This window comes from Chanodichthys erythropterus, chromosome 4 (genome assembly GCF_024489055.1).
Source record: "Chanodichthys erythropterus isolate Z2021 chromosome 4, ASM2448905v1, whole genome shotgun sequence".
Lineage (NCBI taxonomy): Eukaryota > Metazoa > Chordata > Actinopteri > Cypriniformes > Xenocyprididae > Chanodichthys > Chanodichthys erythropterus.
In genome coordinates, this window is record NC_090224.1 from 36836109 (window position 1) to 36859374 (window position 23266).

General features: G+C 38.0%; 2 protein-coding genes across 2 annotated transcripts; one reads left to right on the forward strand and one right to left on the reverse strand.

Moving 5' to 3' along the window:
* Positions 1-5447: 5447 nt before the first annotated feature.
* Positions 5448-13041, forward strand: eif5 (eukaryotic translation initiation factor 5). Its single transcript, XM_067384861.1, has 12 exons — positions 5448-5535; positions 5756-5985; positions 6403-6682; positions 7723-7804; positions 7904-8076; positions 9317-9428; positions 9591-9712; positions 9806-9967; positions 10063-10224; positions 12004-12168; positions 12431-12571; positions 12689-13041. Exons 3-12 carry the CDS (start codon positions 6611-6613, stop codon positions 12785-12787), a joined length of 1290 nt encoding a protein of 429 aa, XP_067240962.1. The 5' UTR covers positions 5448-5535; positions 5756-5985; positions 6403-6610; the 3' UTR covers positions 12788-13041.
* Positions 13042-13207: 166 nt separating this feature from the next.
* Positions 13208-23145, reverse strand: enpp5 (ectonucleotide pyrophosphatase/phosphodiesterase 5). Its single transcript, XM_067384860.1, has 4 exons — positions 23044-23145; positions 19942-20792; positions 19392-19568; positions 13208-15660 (listed from the first exon to the last, which is right to left on the reverse strand). Exons 2-4 carry the CDS (start codon positions 20762-20764, stop codon positions 15278-15280), a joined length of 1383 nt encoding a protein of 460 aa, XP_067240961.1. The 5' UTR covers positions 20765-20792; positions 23044-23145; the 3' UTR covers positions 13208-15277.
* Between the last annotated feature and the right edge of the window lie 121 nt (positions 23146-23266).

Below are 23266 nucleotides of genomic sequence, written 5' to 3' on the forward strand. Positions count from 1 at the left end.
ACTACTTTTTTATCTTTTAAATGTTCTTTTCTAAAACGTCCTACAGCATATAGGCCTTCAGAATGTCTAATGTCTTCTAGGTTTGTGGAATCACACACACACACACGCACAAACGCGCGCACGCGCGCGCACACACACACGCACACACAGACCAGCCACTAGTCATGTGACTATCACTGAAAACTGACCAGCATTTGATCACTGGATTCACAGAAATTATTATTTCACTTTAATTGCATCATCTGATCAACATTAATTATTATTCTCAGTGAGTCATTAACCATGAATTACTTTCTCTGGAAGGCTTTTGTCTTTCAAACACATTAAAATGTACAAATTCACATAATTTCATATTTACAATGCATGCATTCCCCAATTTTTTTGTCAGCTGAACCTGCGACATTACTTGATGACCCTTGAGTTTTTAAATTAATAAATTAGGTCAATAATAAAATTAAGTCAATAATAATAATAATTATAATAAAATTCATTCTCTGATGCTGGTTTATGGTCACATGACATGCAGGTTATTTAAAAAAAAATAGTAAGAGTTTTATTCTGATTGTTTTTCATTTTAAAATGATTTATTTTAATTTTCAATCTTTATGATTTAATTACTTAATAGCTTTTAACTTAATGACTCATGAACCCCAGTCTGGGAAATGTTGACGGAATGTAATGTTTAATGCGCTTCATGTTGCTGATAACAAAGAATGAAATATATTTACTTATATATAAGTTATAATATACTTTCACTTTGTATTTTTATATCAAAATGGTAAACGAATATCCTGTTCAAATTAACATGATAAACGAGTTAGGTCAAAAGTAATTAAAAAGTGGTTCGAATCAGTGGTTCGGAGCACGTAACAAACTGCCAAAGTCATGTGATTTCAGTAAACGAGGCTTCGTTACGTCATAAGTGTTTCGAAATTTCAATGGTTCACCACTGGGGGCGTGACTTTGGCAGTTTTATACATCATTGATTCAAAACAAAAGATCCGTAAAGCTTCGAAGCTTCATGAAGCAGTGTTTTGCAATCGCCCATCACAAGATATCGTTGAATATTGTAATGTTTTTTGTGGTTTCTCTCTGACATTTAGTAAAACATTGCAGGAAATGCATGCAAAATACATCGGGGGAGTGACGAAGTTAAGAACAAATGTTCTTAAAGTAGCCTATGTGTTCTAAATATAATGTTTGTTAAAAATGATCTGGTCTTTAATAATATTCTCAAAACATAGCACAAAAACACAACATTCTATACAACGTTCAGTGTTTTTCTGAAAAATTTTAGTTGGATGTTCGTCTAACATTTTTAAATGTTAGCTACTTCTTGTTTCAGATTGTTCAGTACAGTACGGGTACAGTAAGCGATTTCTGAGAGAGGCTGATGATATTTGAAATCACCAAAACAAACACGCCCCTCCCAAAAGGATCACACCTTTATCTTGGTAGCCCCACCCCCAAATACACAAATACGCTATACGTTATGCACCTCCTCCCCTCATGAGTGGACACGCCCCTTACTGCTGATTGCTGAAGCGGATGACACTGGGAGCCTTGGACATTTAAGTCACAAACAGCTGCTTTGTTAAAAATAATGTGGATAATGTACGCATAAAAGTATTCACCCCCGCTGATTCTTTCTCATGTAATAACTGTATAAGTTTTCCTCCCTCCAATTGCTTGCAACTACAAACAGCAGCTCAGAATAGTTCTGTTGTCCAAACTGCAGGGGAAAACATATGTACATAGTACCTTCTTGAGCTTTAAACTCGTTCACTGCCATTATAAAGGATAGATGCGTAAGGATATTTATTAATATAACTCAGATTGTGTTCATCAGAAAGAAGAAAGTCATATGATGGCTTGAGGATGAGTAAATCATTGGGTAATTTTCATTTTAAAGTGAACTAATCCTTTAATGTGCTTTTATTGGTAAATTGGATATAGGTTTGGAATGACATTTTTGGGTAGACTATCCCTTTAAGAGTTCTTGTATTTCATCTAGGGCGTGGCACTAATGCCAATGGTTTCATTTCAAGGGAATGCATGTATTGTAGTGTATAGTTTATTAAAGCATCCATCAAATTCATAAATATAAATTACTGTCAACAAGGAATCACATTTATGTTTACACTTCAAAACAAGAGGGCTGATTTGCAATGTAAACTTTGTGGGCTATATTTTTTGCATTTTGTTGCTGTGAAAAACAACATTATAACCTTTTAGGTCATAAATAGTGCTAAAAAACAGACATAAGAAATTCACTTATCTAATGAAGGCTGATAAATGTTTTTGTTCCCTGTAATGTCAGAAATGTAGGATATTTCCCTTTGTACATGACAGACAAAAGCTTTTGTCACTGTCCCTTACAACAGTAAACCCTTTGAACCCTGAAAATGCCACAGGTAATCCCGTGGACCCGCACTGGCTGTTTGTCCCCTGCATTCCTCTACTCTGGCCTACATCATGATGGGCTCAGCCAGGAATCTTTTGTTACAGTAGTTTGTAAACACATCCAGAGAATTCACTCTGTGTGTCATCCACTGTCCCAGGCTATCATTTGTGTTGCTTCCAAAGCCAGAATATGTAGGAGAGGCAAATCATTAAAAAAACATCATTATTGGAAATAATTTGGATTAAAGGAACACTCCACTTTTTTTTCCAATTCTCCTAGAGTTAAACAGTTGAGTTTTACCGTTTTTGAATCAATTAAGCCGATCTCCGGGTCTGGCAGTACCACTTTTAGCATAGCTTAGCATAGTTCATTGAATCGGATTAGACCGTTAGCATCTCGCTCAAAAATGACCAAAGAGTTTAGATATTTTTCCTATTTAAAACTTGACTCTTCTGTAGTTAAATCGTGTACTAAGACCGACGGAAAATGAAAAGTTGCCCTGAAACAACAACCTTTTTGCTTTTGTAAATCACGATTATGGCAAAAAGTTGACATACCAAGTTAAATTTATGAGAAATTTAGAAAAAAATTATAAAATTAACAAAAGGCAATCACATAAAGTGTATAATTTCAACTTTTTAATGACTTGCAATAATTTTGATGTTTTAATCTCAATTATGAATTAGTATGTCATAAATATGACTTCTATCATTATTATTTACCAAAGCATGATTGTTTATATTTGGTCTTCCACATAACTCTCTCTATCCTGATGGTCTGATGATCTTCACACGAGCCGAAACACTGTTTAGTGCCACAAATTAACACAAATGCTTATTACAATGTAACTACAAGAGAGTAAAGATTTAAATAGGAAAAATATCGAAACTCTTTGGTCATTTTTGAGTGAGATGCTAACGGTCTAATCAGATTCAATGAACTATGCTAAGCTATGCTAAAAGTGGTACCGCCCAGTGATGGGCAGTATCTATGATACATGTATTTCAAATGCAAAAATAGTATTTTGTAATTTGTATTTGATAGGGTTGATGAAAATTGGTTTGTATTTTGTATCAAAATACTTTAGTGTTTTGTAAAATACTGTAAAATAGGAAGTCTTCATGATGACATCATTAAAATGCGGCCTCTGATTGGTGCTAATTAGTGTGCCCATGTTGAGTTCAGAACAGATGTTAAGTTTTGGTGTTAATTTTGGTAGCCTAATTGTTTACCAATTTACATAATGTTCTTGAAAACTATTATACTGAGCAGCAGCACCCTATATTTATGATTAACAATCAATTGATTATTTAGTTAGAAACTTGTTGCTATTAATACAGGTGCCATCAGTTGTCTTCTTATAAATGAATCGTTTGTCATTGAGTCAGTGTTGCTGAGGCAAAGTAGGCCCTTTGTTACCAAACACTAACTAAATTAGGATACAATTATGGTTACTTTAAAACTAACCTTCATCTGGGCGATCACAGGGATATGTGAATATTTGATCTGTTAAAGCCACAATATGTACATTTTAGCCGCTAGAGGTTGCTTATTCAGTCGCGTATCCTTGATTTTGTGGAATCATGGGAAGTGTTGTCTTCATGTCTACAGCCAGTGGAAAAGAATCAGGATGGGACTCGGGCAGAAATCATGTTTATGGATGAGATTATTAATGTTGCTGTAGTATGAAGCAGAGCAGGGCGAGTGTTGTTGGAGCTGAACGAGACCGCAGGAGTGATTGCTAATGAAAGACGAGTGCGACACGCTTCGAGAGCAGCGGGACTTTTATTATGCCACAGTGGCCGCTTCCGCTTTTTTCGGTTTAGCAAATGTGTAAAGCAGTGCTATTTATCATATTAGTGTGTTGAAAGTTGTTATAATGCTATTCTGCATTTGCTTGGCGTCTTCTATGAGACACTTGTTGCAGCCCGTGTCCTGGTTAAAATTGCTTATTTAAACATAAAATTGCTTGGAAACATTTGGGATAATGTAAGTACACAAGTCAACAAAATACAGTCAAACCAAAAATTATCCAGACATTTTTTATATATTTTTACTAGTGGGTGCAGGACACTATAGTTCATTTATGTAAGTGAGGATAGCAAAATAAAGTAAACTGTGACATATTATATCCAAAAATTCTTCATACACATGTGGACTACCAGTGAATGTGATAAAATTTGGAACCAAAAATTATTCAGACACTTTAACTTGACCATGTTTTGCTTTAGTGTTATCTGACATGAGATCATGACAAGTGTTTTTTTTTTTATTTATTGCATGACTCAGGCAGAGAAAAGCTATCAAACATTGTTTACTTAATCAACCGAGTCAGTGTAATGGTGAAGGGATCGATAAAAATTGATGGAAAGTTTGCGAAAAAATGTCATGCTCCCTTGTAAAAGTATTTTTTAGTATTTTTAAAATACAAAAATACAGTCGTTTATTTTGATACATGGTGTGGCTGCTGTATTTTGTAGTTTATTTTGATACACTTGAAATTAAGGTATTTGGTATTTTATTTTAAAATACATTTTGATGTATGTTTGCCCAACCCTGGTACCGCCAGACCCAGAGATCGGCTGAATGAATTAAAAACGGTAAAACTCAACTGTTTAACTGGGAGTTGGAAAATTAGCCTATTTTCAAAAAAATATATATAGCTAAATGTTAAGAAACACCTGGAATATAATTGCCAGTTTTTGCAAATAATGGCTTCGCTTTTACTATGATAAAAGAAAGCAAACTAATATGATTTTCTAATATGATAATATGATCTTTATAAAATATGGAACATAAAAGAACAAAACAAATTAAAAATATCTGCAAATACCATGAAGCAGGGATGGTGATGTTTTTAAATATCTGCATTTATGTAACGTTATATATAAAAAAAATATCTAAAGTAATAAGTTACGTACTACGAAAGAGATCTTCCCCAATCAGCAAGTAGCAGCCCGATATGATTGATGGCAATATTTGACAAATGAAATAGAACCCAGTGAGACGCGAGCCAATCAAAACATCGGATTAACTGAGGGGGCGGGGCTAGTTTTTAGCCGAGTTAAGTCACGAGTCACGAGGTTTATGTGCTCATTGTGGTTTAGCATACGAGCGAAAGCGTGTGAGAGGTGAGTAAAACTTCGCGAAAACATATTGGCCTATTCTATACGGAATTATTTTAAATAAGAAATCATTATGATTCACATTTTACTCTGACTTGAGGCGCCAATGCGTGTTATGCTGCCATATGTTAGCTGACGAGCTCTTACGTCAGTCATGTTACGCTAGTTACGTACTCAACGGCGATATTATATTGCAGCTTGTATAAATTTTGTTGTTTTATTTCAGGTCCCCTGTATTGAGGGCGTCGTGAGATTTATCTCCAGGGTTTATCACTCTGCTCCGCAAGGTGTAACCCAGTCAGGCACCGCCGTGCCGACCACTAACTAGCCTATCCAACTAAACTGTCTAACTCAAACCAGTAGTTCACCTCTTCTCAGGGCGACCAGCGGTGTGTTTATGTCTTTGTTTTGCGAAAACGGTGAGTACCTGGACGACAGGAGCTACGGATGGGAAAGGTACGTTGATATTTGTTATTTTTTCTAGTATGTTTTTTCCTCTCCTGTACTCTCGCGATAGTTTAATCTGATCTATGTGCGCATCAATCTTAAAGTGTTGCTTACTGCACCGAATAAAATGGCGTCCTCTTATGGTGTGACGCACTCTGCAGCATGGTGTTGCTCAACTGAGGCCTGTTTGGGCTTTGATCCCATTAGCTACTAAATGCTGCACCCAATTTCTGTGTATTTGAGCTGATTATGTCAATTGAGTACTTGCATAGGACATGCATACCCTAATATCACTATGACAGGTGGTCCTAGTAGATAACTAGTTTGCTTGTGTGGAGAATGGGCACACCTTGATTCAAATGTCTGCTGTGTTTGATACCAGCTTGGTGTTTTCTGCTCAAAATCCATTTATTTTCTCTTTTGCAGTGCTATAGTGCAGCTGACGGAACCTGTTTGGGGGGAACTTAGTCAACGAGCTCGAAGCCTGGAGCCTCAGTGGCCGTACCCTTTTCATGTCAGAGACAAAGTACTCTTGCAGTCGTTTATGTCATCCCCTCTTCTGCAAACAGAAGATACTAATAATTGCCAATTCAAGATCTTCTCGTCTTGCTGATAAACCATACGGGAAGCCAAAATGTCACTCAATGTCAACCGCAGCGTGTCAGACCAGTTCTACCGCTATAAAATGCCCCGTCTCATCGCAAAGGTGGGTATTAAATGGTGTGGGTGCTTATATATGTATATATTAGGGGTGTATGGTACACACAAATGTTGGTTCAATACGTACCTCGATTTTGAAGTCACGGTTTGGTAAGGGTTTTGCACAGCAGGGTGAGAAAACTTAAGTATTTTTTTATTAAAAAGGGGTTTACTGAAAAAACTGTGTCTTTGTCTTTAAATTCATTGAATTATAATTAATTTTCTTAAGGATAAAAACAAAAATCTCTCTGTTAATGCTGTAAACTATATACTTGCACATTACTATAATATTAAAGGTTACAATTAACAACACAGTTCAAACTATTGAATTCAGTTGCTATTTATTACATCAAAAAAATAGTTAAATGCATAAACATAAGGCAGGTTTTGCATTAACTTCTATAATTGTAAAATTGTTTCTCAAATTCAAATAATTTACACAGTGGCTGTCATAACTTATTTTCATGACAGCTTTATTTAAACATATTAAATCAAACATCATTAACAGGTTAAGTATAACGCATATATAGGCTAATATAGTGCATATATTTAGCGAAAGAGTTAATTTCTCTAGTGAACTAACAAGCTGTGGACACTAAATGACTTGCCTGAGGTGAATGTAATGCTATGTGATATTGTTTACAAGCTGTTTTATTGATGTCTTTCTTTGGTTGAAACTGAGCGATTTTCAGTAAGTTGTACTGTATCTTTCAACATACCTTCAGATGTTAATTCATGTTTATATTGTAACTAGTATTAAAAAGAAAGAGATTATCGCGCTGCCTATACAGAGATCTGTCAAGGCGTTTATTGTTTGAAGTTCCATGAAAAAATTGACATAATTTGACAGATGACACTTAGTTTCTTATGAAAAGTTAAAAACCACAGAATTTGTGATTTATTAGTGGTTAAAGCTGGTTAAAAGCGGTTAGGCTATAATGCATTAACACACGTGCCTCCTTCTGGATATTATGTATATATATATATATATATATATATCTCCTTATATTAAAGATGCAGCCTAAACCATGTTTCTCTTTCTCACAGGTGGAAGGCAAGGGGAATGGAATTAAAACCGTCATAGTCAACATGGTTGATGTTGCCAAAGCTCTGAATAGGCCTCCGACATGTAAGCATTGAATTTAAAAGCTGTTTTACTTTAATTTTATTTATAAAAGTATTTTTTTTTGTTTTTTTCATACAACATTGTACTGTAACCTCTGTTCAGATCCCACCAAATTCTTTGGTTGTGAGTTGGGAGCCCAAACCCAGTTCGATACCAAGAATGACCGCTACATCGTCAATGGATCTCATGAGGCAAACAAACTGCAAGACATGCTAGATGGATTCATTCGCAAGTTTGTGCTGTGTCCTGAGTGTGACAATCCTGAAACTGATTTGGTAAATACATTCTCCATTTCCATTTTGCCATATACAGTTAGACTTTTATAAGTAATAAAGATGCATGTGATGGTCGGTGAGACTATTGATTGAACAAGTGCATTCTGAACAAAAATGTGCCCAGCTGAACTGGGTGCCCTTTATGTTTGTATGCATGTTGCTGAGTACGCAGGTCTCTGTGGGGTCACACATGTAGCTTCTGTGTGTTGAGATTGTTTTGCGGGTGTACAGAGGAAAGTAGCTGTGTCATGAGCTGTATACAGGCCACCTTCAGTCTCTCACTGATGCATTATTCAGTCTCTTGTTTTCAGTTGCCCAAGCCAACCAGCCATTGGCAGGAGGGGTTTTGTCTTAAAGGGATAGTTCACCCAAAAAGGAAAATTCTGTCGTTAATTACACAGCATCATGTCGTTCCAAACCTGTAAGACCTTCGTTCATCTTCAGAACACAAATTAAGATATTTTTGATGACATCTGAGAGGTATATGACTCGTTCATAGACAGTAATATAATCAACACTTTCAAGGTCTAGAAAGGTACTAAAGTCATCGTTAAAACAGTTGACGTGACTGCAGTGGTTCAACCTTAATGTTATGAAGCGATGAGAATACTTTTTGTGCGCAAAAACAAAAATAACAACTGTTTTTGCACATCAAGCAAGTGCAACTGAGCTTCTGTTTACCATATTCTGTTTTCTATATATGTGCATTGATCAGTGTATGTTTATAAAGAATGTTCCTCATTATTTGTACAATGACTTTTTGAAGTGTCAAAGTTTTGGTTGCAAGGACATTCGATAGAGGGACAGAAAATTCTTGTTTCCTTAATATCTTCCTTGTTGTGTTTCATTTTGAAAAAGTCTTATTGGTTTGGAACGACATAAGAGCAAGTAAATGACGACGTTTCATTTTTTAGATAGAAATATTTAGTTAAGAACAAAAAAAACAATAATTAAAGTGAGCAATGTGCTTTCCCCGTACGGATTTTCCTCTGCAGTGCAGTACTGTTTGACTTCCTGAGATTTTGCATAGTCTCAGCTGGCCTGGTTTCTGTTTCATGCGGCAGTCTGCTTTATGAACTGTCTGTAAGGTCACACATACGACAACACACAGGCCTATACATAGTATATAATAGTCTGGATGTTTCAAGTACAGGAAGCCTGATTAGATGTTTAATTTGCCCCAGAGATTGTTTATCAGTGTACCTTTATAAAGTTGCTTGTTGTGTTCTTGTCATTGTAGCACATTAATCCCAAGAAGCAGACCATTGGAAACTCCTGCAAAGCTTGTGGATACCGAGGCATGTTGGACACCAGACACAAACTCTGCACCTTCATTCTCAAGAATCCACCTGGTAAATACAGACTATAAAGAGACTGTGAATTGAGAGAAACCTTTTATTTTCACATGAAACCAAAACGAAGGCCTTTCAGTTTCTGGGTATTTGCATTTTGGCCTCAGTAAGTATGTAAGAACGTTTTCTGTTAACTTCCTCTCTCTGGTCTTGTTGTGGTAGAGAATGACAGTGGATCTGTGAAAAAAGAGAAGGAAAAGAAGAACCGAAAGAAGGACAAAGAGAACGGCTCAAGTGGTGGAGAGGCCGGGAACCATAATGACATAGATGCCCCTGATGCTGTGGTAAGAGCTTCTTTTGAGATCAACTCCACTTCTAGCCTAACCAGCAGAGGAAATGAGAAATGCTGGTGTTGAATGTGATTTTCATCGATGCAGGATAGGGATGATGATGATGAAGACTGGGCTGAAGAGACCACAGAGGAAGCCCAGCGCCGCAGGATGGAGGAGATCAGCGAGCACGCCAAGGGTCTCACGCTCACTGAAGACCTGGAAAAACCCCTGGAGGAGAGGGTCAACATATTTTACAACTTTGTGAAGGTGTTTGTCTTAAAATCTTATTGGAAATTTTGTAAGACGCTCTTTATATATAGACTTTCTTATTCAGCTCCAATCTTTTTGTTTCTGCTCTTCAGGAAAAAAAGGACAGTGGCGCGATTGACACTGCAGATAAAGAGATCTTGGCTGAGGCTGAAAGGCTTGATGTGAAGGCCATGGGTCCTCTGATCCTGAGCGAGCTGCTCTTTGATGAGAACATCCGTGAACAGATCAAGAAGTACAAGCGTCACTTCCTCAGGGTATGTGCTGACAGCTATTAGCATTTTTAACATTTTGAACAATGGTTCTTAAACCTTTGATTCCAAGGCCCCTCATTGTCCACAATATTTGAAGACAGAACACTGTAAATTAAAGTGCAAAATTCAGTTTAAGCAGCTGGAGTTTTACAATGCTTGTGCCAAAGAGGCATTACAACAGCTATTTAGGGATGTACCAATACACAAGTCTTTCCCTCCATCTGAGTCATTGAGGACATCCTGGTTAAATTTCATTTTTGATGCAAAGTCTTGTAAATATGCGCCAATTTTACAAACGAGGGTCTGTTCAATGCTGGATTTTCACAAAAGTTGATTCTGAAAGATGGGTCAATACTAACACTTTGTGCTCAAACTTCATATCCAGAACTGATGCTGCCCTTACATGCTATCGGAATTATCGTAAACGATAGTTTTCTAGTTAAAAATTGCCCATGAACTCCCTTTCTGACATTTTTGGTGCTTGAGATTGTCCTGTTTTGTTGTTGCCGGTATGCTGGAGCATGAGCTCTGGAAGCTCTGCCCTCTTGAAAGAGTATGGGAGCAGCAGCTCATTTGCATTTAAAGAGAGACACTCAAAAATTTAGCATTTATGCTCACACCCAAAAAGTGGCAATTTTAACATGCTATAATAAATGATCTGTGGGTTATTTTTGAGTTGAAACTTAACATCCACAGTCTGGGGACATCAGAGACTTATTTTACATCTTGTAAAAAGGGGCATTACAGTTCAGGGGTCCTACTTTTAGCCAAATAATTAGAGGCCAAGCCCCAAAGGCTTGTAACTCCTATTGTAATTGTTAGTTTTCTTATTATTTTTCCTGAACGGGAGTCTATGGCAGCCCTATCAACAGAACATGAGAATCATGTTCCTCTCATCATGCTGATCACATTCAACATCTTACATTAAGACTCTGCCCATTACAATAGTGGCCATTTTGAAAAGTACAGTATTGTTTTTTTGTTCAAAAGTTATGTCTTGAACTTAACAAGGTTGACCCAAAATTGGATCAGAGGCTGTAACTCAGCCAATCTTTGAGCAATCAAAACAAAAACTGGTATGCTTCATCTGAACCATGATCTGAGGGTCAATGCCAAATTTGGGAACAGCGCCACCTACAGGTCCTGAGATCTGAAATTACTTTTTGTGTTCAAAACTTTGAACAGTTTGTCAGAATGTTGTCATTAATTGCAATATCTTTTAAACAATTTGACACATCAGCAAAAAAAATGTCATGTATCATCAGAATGTCCTGAAGGTACCTGAGAAGTTTGAACACAGCGCCACCTAGTATTCCAGAGAGATAAGGAATTTTGTAAAAACGCCTACAACTATTGAAAGCAGTCCAATTTTTTTTATATACTGTGTGTGTGTGTGTGTGTAGAAAAATGTTTATTCATTGTTAAATTCCCATGGATCTTTAAGATCTTAATTCACATGACTTTGAGGTCTAGAAATCATTTTTTCTACCTAATATATCTCTGTCCAAGACACTGGGAAACACTGGTGGTTGTTGTAACTATGTAATTATTTGGATTTTTAATGTTTTTAACTTATTTTAATTCTTATATTGGATTTATTTTAAATCATTGAGTCCCTCTTAGAATATGACTTGTAACTGTAAATCTTTATCTCATGCTGTTAGTTGCACTACAACAAAGTCTTCCCATATTATATTTCTTGTTAAAATGCACTACTGCTGTATTATCATACTGACTTGTTGATGCACTATAGTAAATGTAAGTTTAAATTTCTTCCCACAGTTCTGCCACAACAATAAGAAAGCTCAGAAGTATCTGCTGGGTGGTTTTGAGTGCCTGGTGAAGCTGCATCAGACTCAGCTCTTACCCAGAGTCCCCATCATACTCAAAGACCTGTATGACGCAGACCTGCTGGAGGAAGATGTCATACTCGCATGGGCTGAAAAGGTAACCTGCCAACACAAGACTTTCTAGAACCTGTCATGATCAGATGCCAAACATCTGATCTCATAAGTAGGTTACATGCATGAAACCAAATGTAAATGTAGCCATAGGCTTAAGGTTGATGTGATTAGTTGCCAGGCAACCCTTGTAGGATCTCTGTCATTTTTAGCCTGTGTCTGAGGGGGTTGTAATACGGTAACAGCAATCATACTCAACTAGTCCAGTGTTCACGGGTTTAAGCCTGTTTGTGATGTTTTTACTATAGGTGTCTAAGAAGTATATCTCTAAAGAGTTGGCTAAAGAGATTCATGCCAAGGCAGAGCCCTTCGTGAAATGGCTCAAGGAGGCAGAGGAGGAGAGTGAGGGCAGTGAGGAAGAGGAAGATGATGACGAGGACAATGTTGAGGTAAAAAACCCACATTATTACATAACCTTTTAGATATTAAGTAAGATTGATATACATAATGTAATGCTTGTTGTTGTTGAATAGCAGAGAATTTACTCAAATCTCGATTTTCCCTAGGTGGTGTATTCCTCATCTGCCCGTGAGCTAAAAATGGAGACTACAAAACCCGAGAAGTCAGACCATGAGGAGGAGGACATTGATATTGATGCCATTTAAAGATAAAACCAAAAAGCTTCAGTTGCCTCTTCCATATTGCTCAGCTTCTTTTTGTCAGACGCATGCCTTTTCACCTCCTTTGGCCTTTTCTTCAGCTCTAGGCCTGGGTTAGCGTTCTGCTGAAAGCCTCTTATTTTAGTCTTCTCACCAGCTCTATTGATTAATTGTTGCTGTTGTTTGTATGCATGAGTTTCTTAGATTATAGAGCATAAAATGCACATGAGTTCCCCTTGTATTTTTGCAGCTATTAAAGATTTGCCTGTGAATTCCACCATGTATCTAGTTGTTTTTGACACTACTAATATATGTAATATAATGAAAGTCTGTTCAGTGCTGGATTTATATGTAAATAACAGTTGATTCTGAAAGATGGGTCAATAACAACACTGTGCTCAAACTTCATATCCAGAACTGATGCTGCCCTCATGTGCTAATCAGAACAATTGTAAACAATAATTTCCTAGTTATAAATTGCACACAAATGACCTTTTTAACATTTTCAGTGCGTGAGATTGTTTTAAATACTGGCAACAACAAAACAGGACAAAGACTTACCAACTCCAGACTTTTGACCACTAGTGTATACAGTATTATTTTTATCTGGCTGGGTATGTTCCTGAATTTAAGTTTATGGTAGTCTTAAAAAGCAAAATGATTGAATTGATGAATTTTGATCATCAGTATACAGTCTAATGAAACCTTTTCTGGCCAGAAGCTAGTGGCTTAGACAAAAACCAGTCCTTGAATGACATAAAAAAACAATAGACCAGTGTGCAACAAAGTGATGGCTCATTCACATAATGTCCTGGTAGCCTGCAAAAGATTATAAAGATAATCACTGTGGGAAAAATGGGTTGAGACTGCAAATAAGAACTCGGAAGTTTCCAAATTAGGCATTTTTACCTTTAATGTAGCACATTGTTATGGGACTTTTGACAGGTCCAAATCAGACATTAGGCCATAAAAGACAAACCCAGAAAATCATAGGAATACTTAAACACAAAACACAATCTCTGCACATATCCATATAGAAAGTCATAATTTCCCTCTTAATAACACAATCCTAATCTGCAAGCAGCTAACTATGACTATTTCAGCAACATTTATTTCAAAGAGCATAAATATTTAATTTCTCTTTAGTCTTTGCACCAGTAAAAGACCGATCACAGTGTTTTGCCCTATGCAGGGCTTTTTCTTAAATGCTAGTTTCAAAAAGTACAAAATACATTAACGCAGGAACTATACTATTACTACTCGAAGTCAATCAAAAGGATTTTGGCACTCGCACACTTTTTTTTTTTTTTAATATAAATTTTGGATGGTATTACATTGTGCAAAATGCAGATAAGCTAAAACATCCCACTAGTCTAATACTTTATCTCTCTATCCTGATTAGCTTACATCTTAGTGCAACATGGCGGTAGTTTGACAACTACCAGCTTCTTTTTCATTAACGCTTATTAACATTAATCTGCCAACTTGAACAACTGCATTAAACAAATTAACAAACAAAACTATAATAGGTATGAGAATAAACAACAAATTCAAAAAGCAACTGCTACTAATGTCCCTTAATTTTTTTTTCTTTTCAGAATCATAAATATCCATAACATTCAGTTAAAGAAGTATTCCAGGTTCAAGACAAGATAAACTTAAACAATCCACAGCATTTGTGGCATAATGTTGATTAACAGGAAACATTTCAACTTGTTTTCTTTATTTAAAAGAAAAGGCAAAAATTAAGGTTACGATGAGGCACTTACAATAGAAGTAAATGAGGATTTAAAAGCAAAAATGTGAAGCTTATTGTTTTATAAAATCACTTAAAATTGATAAAATGTGCATATTATATGATTTATTTTATTTTTTTTACATTCATTTTAGGGTTTTAACTTGTGCCTATACTATTGAAATAGTGAAAACGGATTGGTTTACTTTCATTGTAGGTGCCTCAATCACTGTGTCCTAGATTGCTTTTTTTCTTTTTTTTTAAGAAAAGGAGGAACAAGTTGAAATTAATTTTTGTAATAACATTATGCCACTGATCTGATCTGAACCCATACATTTAATGCAAATTCAAGAGAACAGGGCAAATCTCTCTCTTATTAAATAAATATCAGATTCAAATTTAAAGGAAAAGCATGGGGATGCTAACCATTTTTCTCCGAATACTAGATTTTGGATGACAAGAATAAAGGTATCACTGACAGCTTCACCAGAAGAGGGCACTATTGGCTCAGTCAGCTGTGATTTTGATGATTGCACAACCTTTTTTCCACTGTAGCATCATTCCCCATATTGCTTTTGGTATATTCGGCTTTGGCATGGTACCGTGGATATTGATCGCTTTTGAATTCAAGCGATCATGTTGACCTTTTAAAAAGTGTTATCAGAATTATTTTAGACTGAAATGAGATTTGTGGCACTGGATGAAAGATTCAGTGCTGCATACTTTGAGAACCTCGCATGAGAAAAGTGACGTGTTTGAGCCTACAGTAAGGGTTGTGTTATCTCACTATTGGACAGATGCAGTGGAGGTAGCTGCCTTTGTGTCACCTGCTGCACGAAGATGAAGAGAAACCCAATCACGAGGGCAGTCCCGAGGATGGATCCCACAGCCCAGGCGTAGGAAGACTGTCTGGGCGTGAGCAGGACCTCTGGTTTTGAGGTTGGCGTCTCCACTAAGAGATCCTGCACGCTTGACAAAGAGCCATTGTTGGGCAAGGGCTTGAGACCAAGAATGCTGCACATGAGAGGATAGAGGTCGACAGTGCGCATGGAGGCCTTGGTGTATTCGCGGCGGAAAGTGGGTCCGCGGGCGACAAACACAGGGTGCATGCTGGGAAGGCTGTTGTTGTAACCATGGTTTCCCACTGCAAATCAAGCACAAGATAATTAAATAACTGCAAAGGTATATCAAATATTGATTAGCAAGCACATCAGCGACTTTAATGTGTTATCACATGTGTTCATTGTGCTATAAAGGGTTAGTTCACCCAAAAATGAAGTCTGTCATTAATTACCCTCATGTTGTTCCAAACCTTCGTTCATCTTCAGAACACAAATGAGATTTTTGAGATTTCTGTCTCTCCATTGACAGCTACGCAACTACCACTTAGATGGTTCCAAAAAGTTCATAAAGAGATCATAAAACTATTTGAATCGAGTGATTTAGTACAAAATTTTCTGAAAAGACTCGATCACTTTATGTGATAAACAGATTGAATTCAGGCTTTTTTTTACATATAAATGATGATCAGTGAACATAAACAGATACTCAACCGAGCCTGCTTGACGCACAAGAACTAACCTCTTGCAGAAGCTCAAACGTGCTGCATAACACGAGAATGAACCTCATTGGTTCTTGATGAAGCTCAAATGTGCTGCATAACACGAGAATGAACCTCATTGGTTCTTGCTGAAGCTCAATTGTGCTGCGTAACACGAGAATGAACCCCATTGGTTCTTGATGAAGCTCAAATGTGCTGCGTAACACAAGAATGAACCTCATTGGTTCTTGCTGAAGCTCAAACGTGCTGCATAACACGAGAATGAACCTCATTGGTTCTTGCTGAAGCTCAAATGTGCTGCGTAACACGAGAATGAACCTCATTGGTTCTTGCTGAAGCTCAAATGTGCTGCATAACACGAGAATGAACCTCATTGGTTCTTGCTGAAGCTCAAATGTGCTGCATAACACGAGAATGAACCTCATTGGTTCTTGCTGAAGCTCAAATGTGCTGCGTAACACAAGAATGAACCTCATTGGTTCTTGCTGAAGCTCAAACGTGCTGCGTAACACAAGAATGAACCTCATTGGTTCTTGCTGAAGCTCAAACGTGCTGCGTAACACAAGAATGAACCTCATTGGTTCTTGCTGAAGCTCAAACGTGCTGCGTAACACAAGAATGAACCTCATTGGTTCTTGCTGAAGCTCAAACGTGCTGCGTAACACGAGAATGAACCCCATTGGTTCTTGCTGAAGCTCAAATGTGCTGCATAACACGAGAATGAACCTCATTGGTTCTTGATGAAGCTCAAATGTGCTGCGTAACACGAGAATGAACCTCATTGGTTCTTGCTGAAGCTCAAGCGTGCTGCGTAACACGAGAATGAACCTCATTGGTTCTTGTTGAAGCTCAATTGTGCTGCGTAACACGAGAATGAACCTCATTGGTTCTTGCTGAAGCTCAAACGTGCTGCGTAACACGAGAATGAACCTCATTGGTTGTTACTGAAGCTCAAACGTGCTGCGTAACACGAGAATGAACCTCATTGGTTGTTACTGAAGCTCAAACGTGCTGCGTAACACGAGAATGAACCTCATTGGTTCTTGCTGAAGCTCAAACGTGATGCGTAACACGAGAATGAACCTCATTGGTTGTTACTGAAGCTCAAACGTGCTGTGTAACACGAGTATGAACCTCATTGGTTGTTACTGAAGCTCAAACGTGCTGCGTAACACGAGAATGAACCTCATTGGTTGTTACTGAAGCTCAAACGTGCTGCGTAACACGAGAATGAACCTCATTGGTTGTTACTGAAGCTCAAACGTGCTGCGTAACACAAGAATGAACCTCATTGGTTGTTACTGAAGCTCAAACGTGCTGTGTAACACGAGAATGAACCTCATTGGTTGTTACTGAAGCTCAAACGTGCTGCGTAACACGAGAATGAACCTCATTGGTTGTTACTGAAGCTCAAACGTGCTGTGTAACACGAGAATGAACCTCATTGGTTGTTACTGAAGCTCAAACGTGCTGCGTAACACGAGAATGAACCTCATTGGTTGTTACTGAAGCTCAAACGTGCTGCGTAACACGAGAATGAACCTCATTGGTTCTTGCTGAAGCTCAAACGTGCTGCGTAACACGAGAATGAACCTCATTGGTTCTTGTTGAAGCTCAATTGTGCTGCGTAACACGAGAATGAACCTCATTGGTTGTTACTGAAGCTCAAACGTGCTGCGTAACACGAGAATGAACCTCATTGGTTCTTGCTGAAGCTCAAACATGCTGCGTAACACGAGAATGAACCTCATTGGTTCTTGCGGAAGCTCAAACGTGCTGCGTAACACGAGAACGAACCTCATTGGTTCTTCCGGAAGCTCAAACATGCTGCGTAACACGAGAATGAACATCATTGGTTCTTGCTGAAGCTCAAACGTGCTGCGTAACACGAGAATGAACCTCATTGGTTCTTGCGGAAGCTCAAACGTGCTGCGTAACACGAGAACGAACCTCATTGGTTCTTCCGGAAGCTCAAACATGCTGCGTAACACGAGAATGAACCTCATTGGTTCTTGCAGAAGCTCAAACGTGCTGCGTAACACGAGAATGAACCTCATTGGTTCTTGTTGAAGATCAAACGTGCCGCGTAACACGAGAATGAACCTCATTGGTTCTTGTTGAAGCTCAAACGTGCTGCGTAACACGTGAATGAACCTCATTGGTTCTTACTGAAGCTCAAACGTGCTGTGTAACACACGAGAATGAACCTCATTGGTTCTTACTGAAGCTCAAACGTGCTGTGTAACACACGAGAATGAACCTCATTGGTTCTTACTGAAGCTCAAACGTGCTGTGTAACACACGAGAATGAACCTCATTGGTTCTTACTGAAGCTCAAACGTGCTGTGTAACACACGAGAATGAACCTCATTGGTTCTTACTGAAGCTCAAACGTGCTGTGTAACACACGAGAATGAACCTCATTGGTTCTTACTGAAGCTCAAACGTGCTGTGTAACACACGAGAATGAACCTCATTGGTTCTTACTGAAGCTCAAACGTGCTGCGTAACACGAGAATGAACCTCATTGGTTCTTGTTGAAGCTCAAACGTGCTGCGTAACACGTGAATGAACCTCATTGGTTCTTGTTGAAGCTCAAACGTGCTGTGTAACACGAGAATGAACCTCATTGGTTCTTGCAGAAGCTCAAATGTGCTGCGTAACACGAGAATGAACCTCATTGGTTCTTGTTGAAGCTCAAACATGCTGCGTAACACGAGAATGAACCTCATTGGTTCTTGCAGAAGCTCAAATGTGCTGCGTAACACGAGAATGAACCTCATTGGTTCTTGTTGAAGCTCAAACATGCTGCGTAACACGAGAATGAACCTCATTGGTTCTTGCAGAAGCTCAAATGTGCTGCGTAACACAAGAATGAACCTCATTGGTTCTTGTTGAAGCTCAAACGTGCTGCGTAACACGAGAATGAACCTCATTGGTTCTTGCATGTCAAGCAAACATGCTTGAGCTTCCGTTTACCATAACTGATGTGTGAGTTGATGAATGTTTACGTGAGAATAAAAGCCTGAATTCAATCTGTTCATCATATAAAGTGATCGAGTCTCTTCAGAAAATTTGTACTAAACCACTCAATTCATATGGATTAGTTTTACAATCTCATTATGAACTTTTTGAAGCTTCAAAGTGTCAGCTGCTTAGCGGTCTATGGACGGACAGAAAGCTCTCAGATTTCATCTTCATTTGTGTTCTGAAGATGAACGAAAGTCTTACAGGTTTGGAACGACATGAGGGTGAGTAATCAATCATTTTTGGGTGAACTAACACTTTAATTATTTGTAAACAACAATACGCACACATAAAGGATCCATTTCTGTTCTGCATGACCGTCCATCCCTCTTTGACCTCTATGATCAGAGGCATGATCCTGGCATTGTGTCTGTAGTGGTAATGCTCTGGGATCTCCTCCTTTTTATACACAACCATGTTAGGGTTGGCGTTCTTCAACGAACTGTAGACCTCTTCAAGTTTTCCTAGGTTAAGAAGAGAATAACACTCAAATACTGTAAAGGGTCATTCACACAGAACACATTTTTCCATTCCACTGCGCCACTTTTCCATTGTTTTTCAATATAAACACGCCAGCTAACTGTTGCGCTCGCATCTTTTGCAGCATCTTGTGCATGATGCAGCATTCTAAAGTTAAAACAAGTTCAACTTGTTTTTTTCAATGCGTTTCCAGACCTTGCATTTTTTTCCGCTCCACTGACCTGTCTTTTCAACAGCAAAAATGCACTCTGTGTGAATGTGTCACCAATTATAACAACATATGTTTCTTCAACTACAAACACCTGATTGTATTAATAGTGTAATAAACAATTACAAATGCTTTATACTCTTTCTTACCTTCTTTCGGCAAAATGCCAACTACAGGACTCTTGTCCACCCATGTGTAAAGATCACGGCTGACGTAGGTGTCCAGCTCAATAATCTTATCATGTGATAACTGAGTCATTCCGTGATCACTTGTAACAATCAGATTGAGCTTATCATAAAGGCCAGCGGCTTTGAGCTTTTCCCTGAGGAATCCCAACTTATCATCGATGTCTGCTATCACTGGATCCATTAGTGGGCTCTCCGGCCCCAAGTTATGCCCACTCTCGTCTGGTTCCTCCCAATATAACACACCAAAATTGATGGCCTCCGGCCCCGTGAACCAATCAATGAGTTTCTCGACTCTGGTCTCAAAGGGCATTGACGCATTATAACTCAAGTAATGTGTTGGGTACGTTCCACCGATTGCTACATCTGATCCAGGCCACATGGCAGCTCCGCTCTTCTTGCCAGCCTTTTGATTGGTCACCCACAGCGGCACGGCCTCCTCCCACCACCATGCATCATACACCGAGGGTCCCTCCATGGAAAAGGACTTGTTGTGGATGGGGTCGTACATTTCGTTAGCAATGACGCCGTGGGTTTCGGCGTGTAATCCTGTCACTAAGGTGTAGTGGTTCGGGTAGGTCTTGGTGATGTAGGTGTTCTCCACTTTCTCCACCTGCACACCCTCATTCATCAGGTCACGGAAATTGGGCGTGGGCACTCGATTCACATAGTCCCAGCGGAAGCCATCAAAGGACACCAGCAGCAGCTGGCTTTGCTCTTCCTGCTGTGAGATTGATGTCTGTAGCAGTACTAATAAGCAACTCAGGAAGAAGTTCTGGTATGGCATGATGCAAGCTGTTCTATGAAAGGGAGACCTATAAAAACAAATTCATTGGATAGACATGAATGGGGAAGGAAAGAAAGTTTTGACCATTAACAACATTTTTTATTCTGAATGTGTTAATTTGGAATATTAGAAAACAGAATATTGACTTGAAGCATTAGTTCATTTCAGAACTGAAATTTCCTGATAATTTACTCACCCTCATGTCATCCAAGATGTTTATGTCTTTCTTTTTTCAGTTATAAAGAAATTAAGGATTTTGAGGAAAACATTCCAGGATTTTTCTCCATATAGTGGACTTCACTGGAGTTCAACGGGTTGAAGGTCCAAATGTCAGTTTCAGTGCAGCTTCAAAGAGCTCGACATGATCCCAGACGAGGAATAAGAGTCTTATCTAGAGAAACCATCGGTCATTTTCTAAAAAAAAAAAAAAAATAATATACTTTTTAACCACAAATGCTCGTCTTGCACTGCTCTGCGATGCTCCATGCATTACGAAAGGTCACGTAGGTAGAAGTACCGTGGTAATACTCCCATTTTCTCCTCCAACTTCAAGATCGACCGACATTGTTGTTTTACCTCTGTTTGTAAAGGGTGTTTGACTTAGTCTTTGCATGTTTGCTTGGTAAACACTGGATCAGTACTTCCGCCTACGTCACGCGTGACCTTTCCAACATGATTACGTAATGCGCGGCACATCGCAGAGCAGTGCAAGATGAACATTTGTGGTTAAAAAGGTTTTTTTTGGGGAAAATGACCAGTGGTTTCTCTATATTATACTCTTATTCCTCGTCTGGGATCATGTGCTCCTGGAATGTTTTCCTCAATTTCTTTTCAACTGAAGAAAGAAAGACATGAACATCTTGGATGACATGGGGGTGAGTAAATTATCAGGAAATTTTCATTCCGAAGTCAACTAATCCTTTAATCGGAATCTGATTTTGGCAAGTTTTTATGTATCCTAAATATGTAATAATATGTATTTGACACTTTTTGCCCAACCTTAAGTCCAATTATTATTGGAAATGACACATTAAAAAATATTTTGTGCGCAAATCGTATTTGATTTGACCTGCTTTTGACCAGGATGTGGTCAAAAAAACTGAACAGTGGAAAGTTTAATTTCAAACAATAAATGGTGATTTTTTTTTTTTTTTTACTTTTTATTTAGATCTGAAATTCCCAAATCTTTGATCTAAAACTTACTTGAAGCACATTTGCATTTTCATGGTTCTCTGTTCTTTTTTAAAGTTTTATTTTGATTATTTTCTATTTTAAAATCATCTATTTCTTTTAAATTGACATTTTTATTATTCAATTAATTATTAGCATTTATCAACTCACAAACCCCCTCCAGTTTGGGAAAGGGGTTAATATATTTGTATTTTTAGAAACCGGAATATTGACTTAATCGGAACGTGATTATGCCAATCAAAATAATGTGATAACAACTTCTGATTAACATTTTAATATATTAATTAATTAAGAGCTGTAAACCAGTGAATGAATTCACACAGGAGAATGCTGCTTTGCGAAAGAAAAACAAAATTATAGCTATATATAGCCTATATTTAATAGCATATATATATATATATATATATATATATATATATATATATATATATATATATATATATATATCCTATACACACAATGACTCGCGTCAATCGCCACTCAATTGACACACTGTTTAAATTTTAAAAAGATGATTCTGTCTTCAAAACAATGCAAATGGTCGCTCATTGTTCAGTAATATGAACGGCGCTACATGTATGTACGGCTGTATGTCATATTCGGTCATGGAAGTGCAGCCTACTTTCCGCGCGCCTGCTCAGTTAACAGGTGCATTTCTCTAATACACAATGTAACAACTAATTGGATACATTTCGTTCTATAAACGCTCTAACAGGCCAAATATACCGATAATTCGATTATTTAGTGCGTCACTAAAAATGGAACATGATGACATCATGCACAATGCAGCGCCTGGAATGATCCTCGCGCTCGCTTCACTCATGTCCTTCGTTTTGAATATATCTACAAAACAATCCTTGTTGGATCTAAATAATATTCTTTCTCGTAAACCTCAGCGCTTCTCCATTCAACGGCAGCCGCTGTTAGCGAACGGGAAAATGCAGCTCAAGTTAGCGCAGTGCATGCTCTATGACAACTCTTATGTCATTACGAACATTATGAAAATGTCTCCGATAACATGCATCTTCGCAGTTACAAACATTTACAACTAAACGTGTGCATGGCATGCAAGTAACCGTTCCGCTTACCTCAGTGTGTGTGTGTGTGTGTGTGGAGGGTGTTTGGCTCATCTAAAAAATAAACACAGGGTCGAGCACAGGAAGCCCCGCCTATTTCTCGCGCATCGGCATCACCAAACCAATCTCATTAGGAGCGACGCGTTACGGAAAAATCAGTAGCGATAAACTAACAACACTATTCATTTTATTTTAATTCAATCGTTTTTCAGTGTGGAATTAATGTTTAGGCAAC

Excerpts from the sequence above, each read along its gene's own strand:
- eif5 (XM_067384861.1), top strand. The coding sequence starts at position 6,611 with ATGTCACTCAATGTCAACCGCAGCGTGTCAGACCAGTTCTACCGCTAT. Across the intron at positions 9,713-9,805 it reads TAGATGCCCCTGATGCTGTG|GATAGGGATGATGATGATGA; the intron begins GTAAGAGCTTCT and ends TCATCGATGCAG. Across the intron at positions 9,968-10,062 it reads TATTTTACAACTTTGTGAAG|GAAAAAAAGGACAGTGGCGC; the intron begins GTGTTTGTCTTA and ends TCTGCTCTTCAG.
- enpp5 (XM_067384860.1), bottom strand. The coding sequence starts at position 20,764 with ATGCCATACCAGAACTTCTTCCTGAGTTGCTTATTAGTACTGCTACAG. Across the intron at positions 19,569-19,941 it reads TGGCATTTTGCCGAAAGAAG|GAAAACTTGAAGAGGTCTAC; the intron begins GTAAGAAAGAGT and ends TTCTTAACCTAG. Across the intron at positions 15,661-19,391 it reads CAGAAATGGATCCTTTATGT|TGGGAAACCATGGTTACAAC; the intron begins GTGCGTATTGTT and ends CTTGATTTGCAG.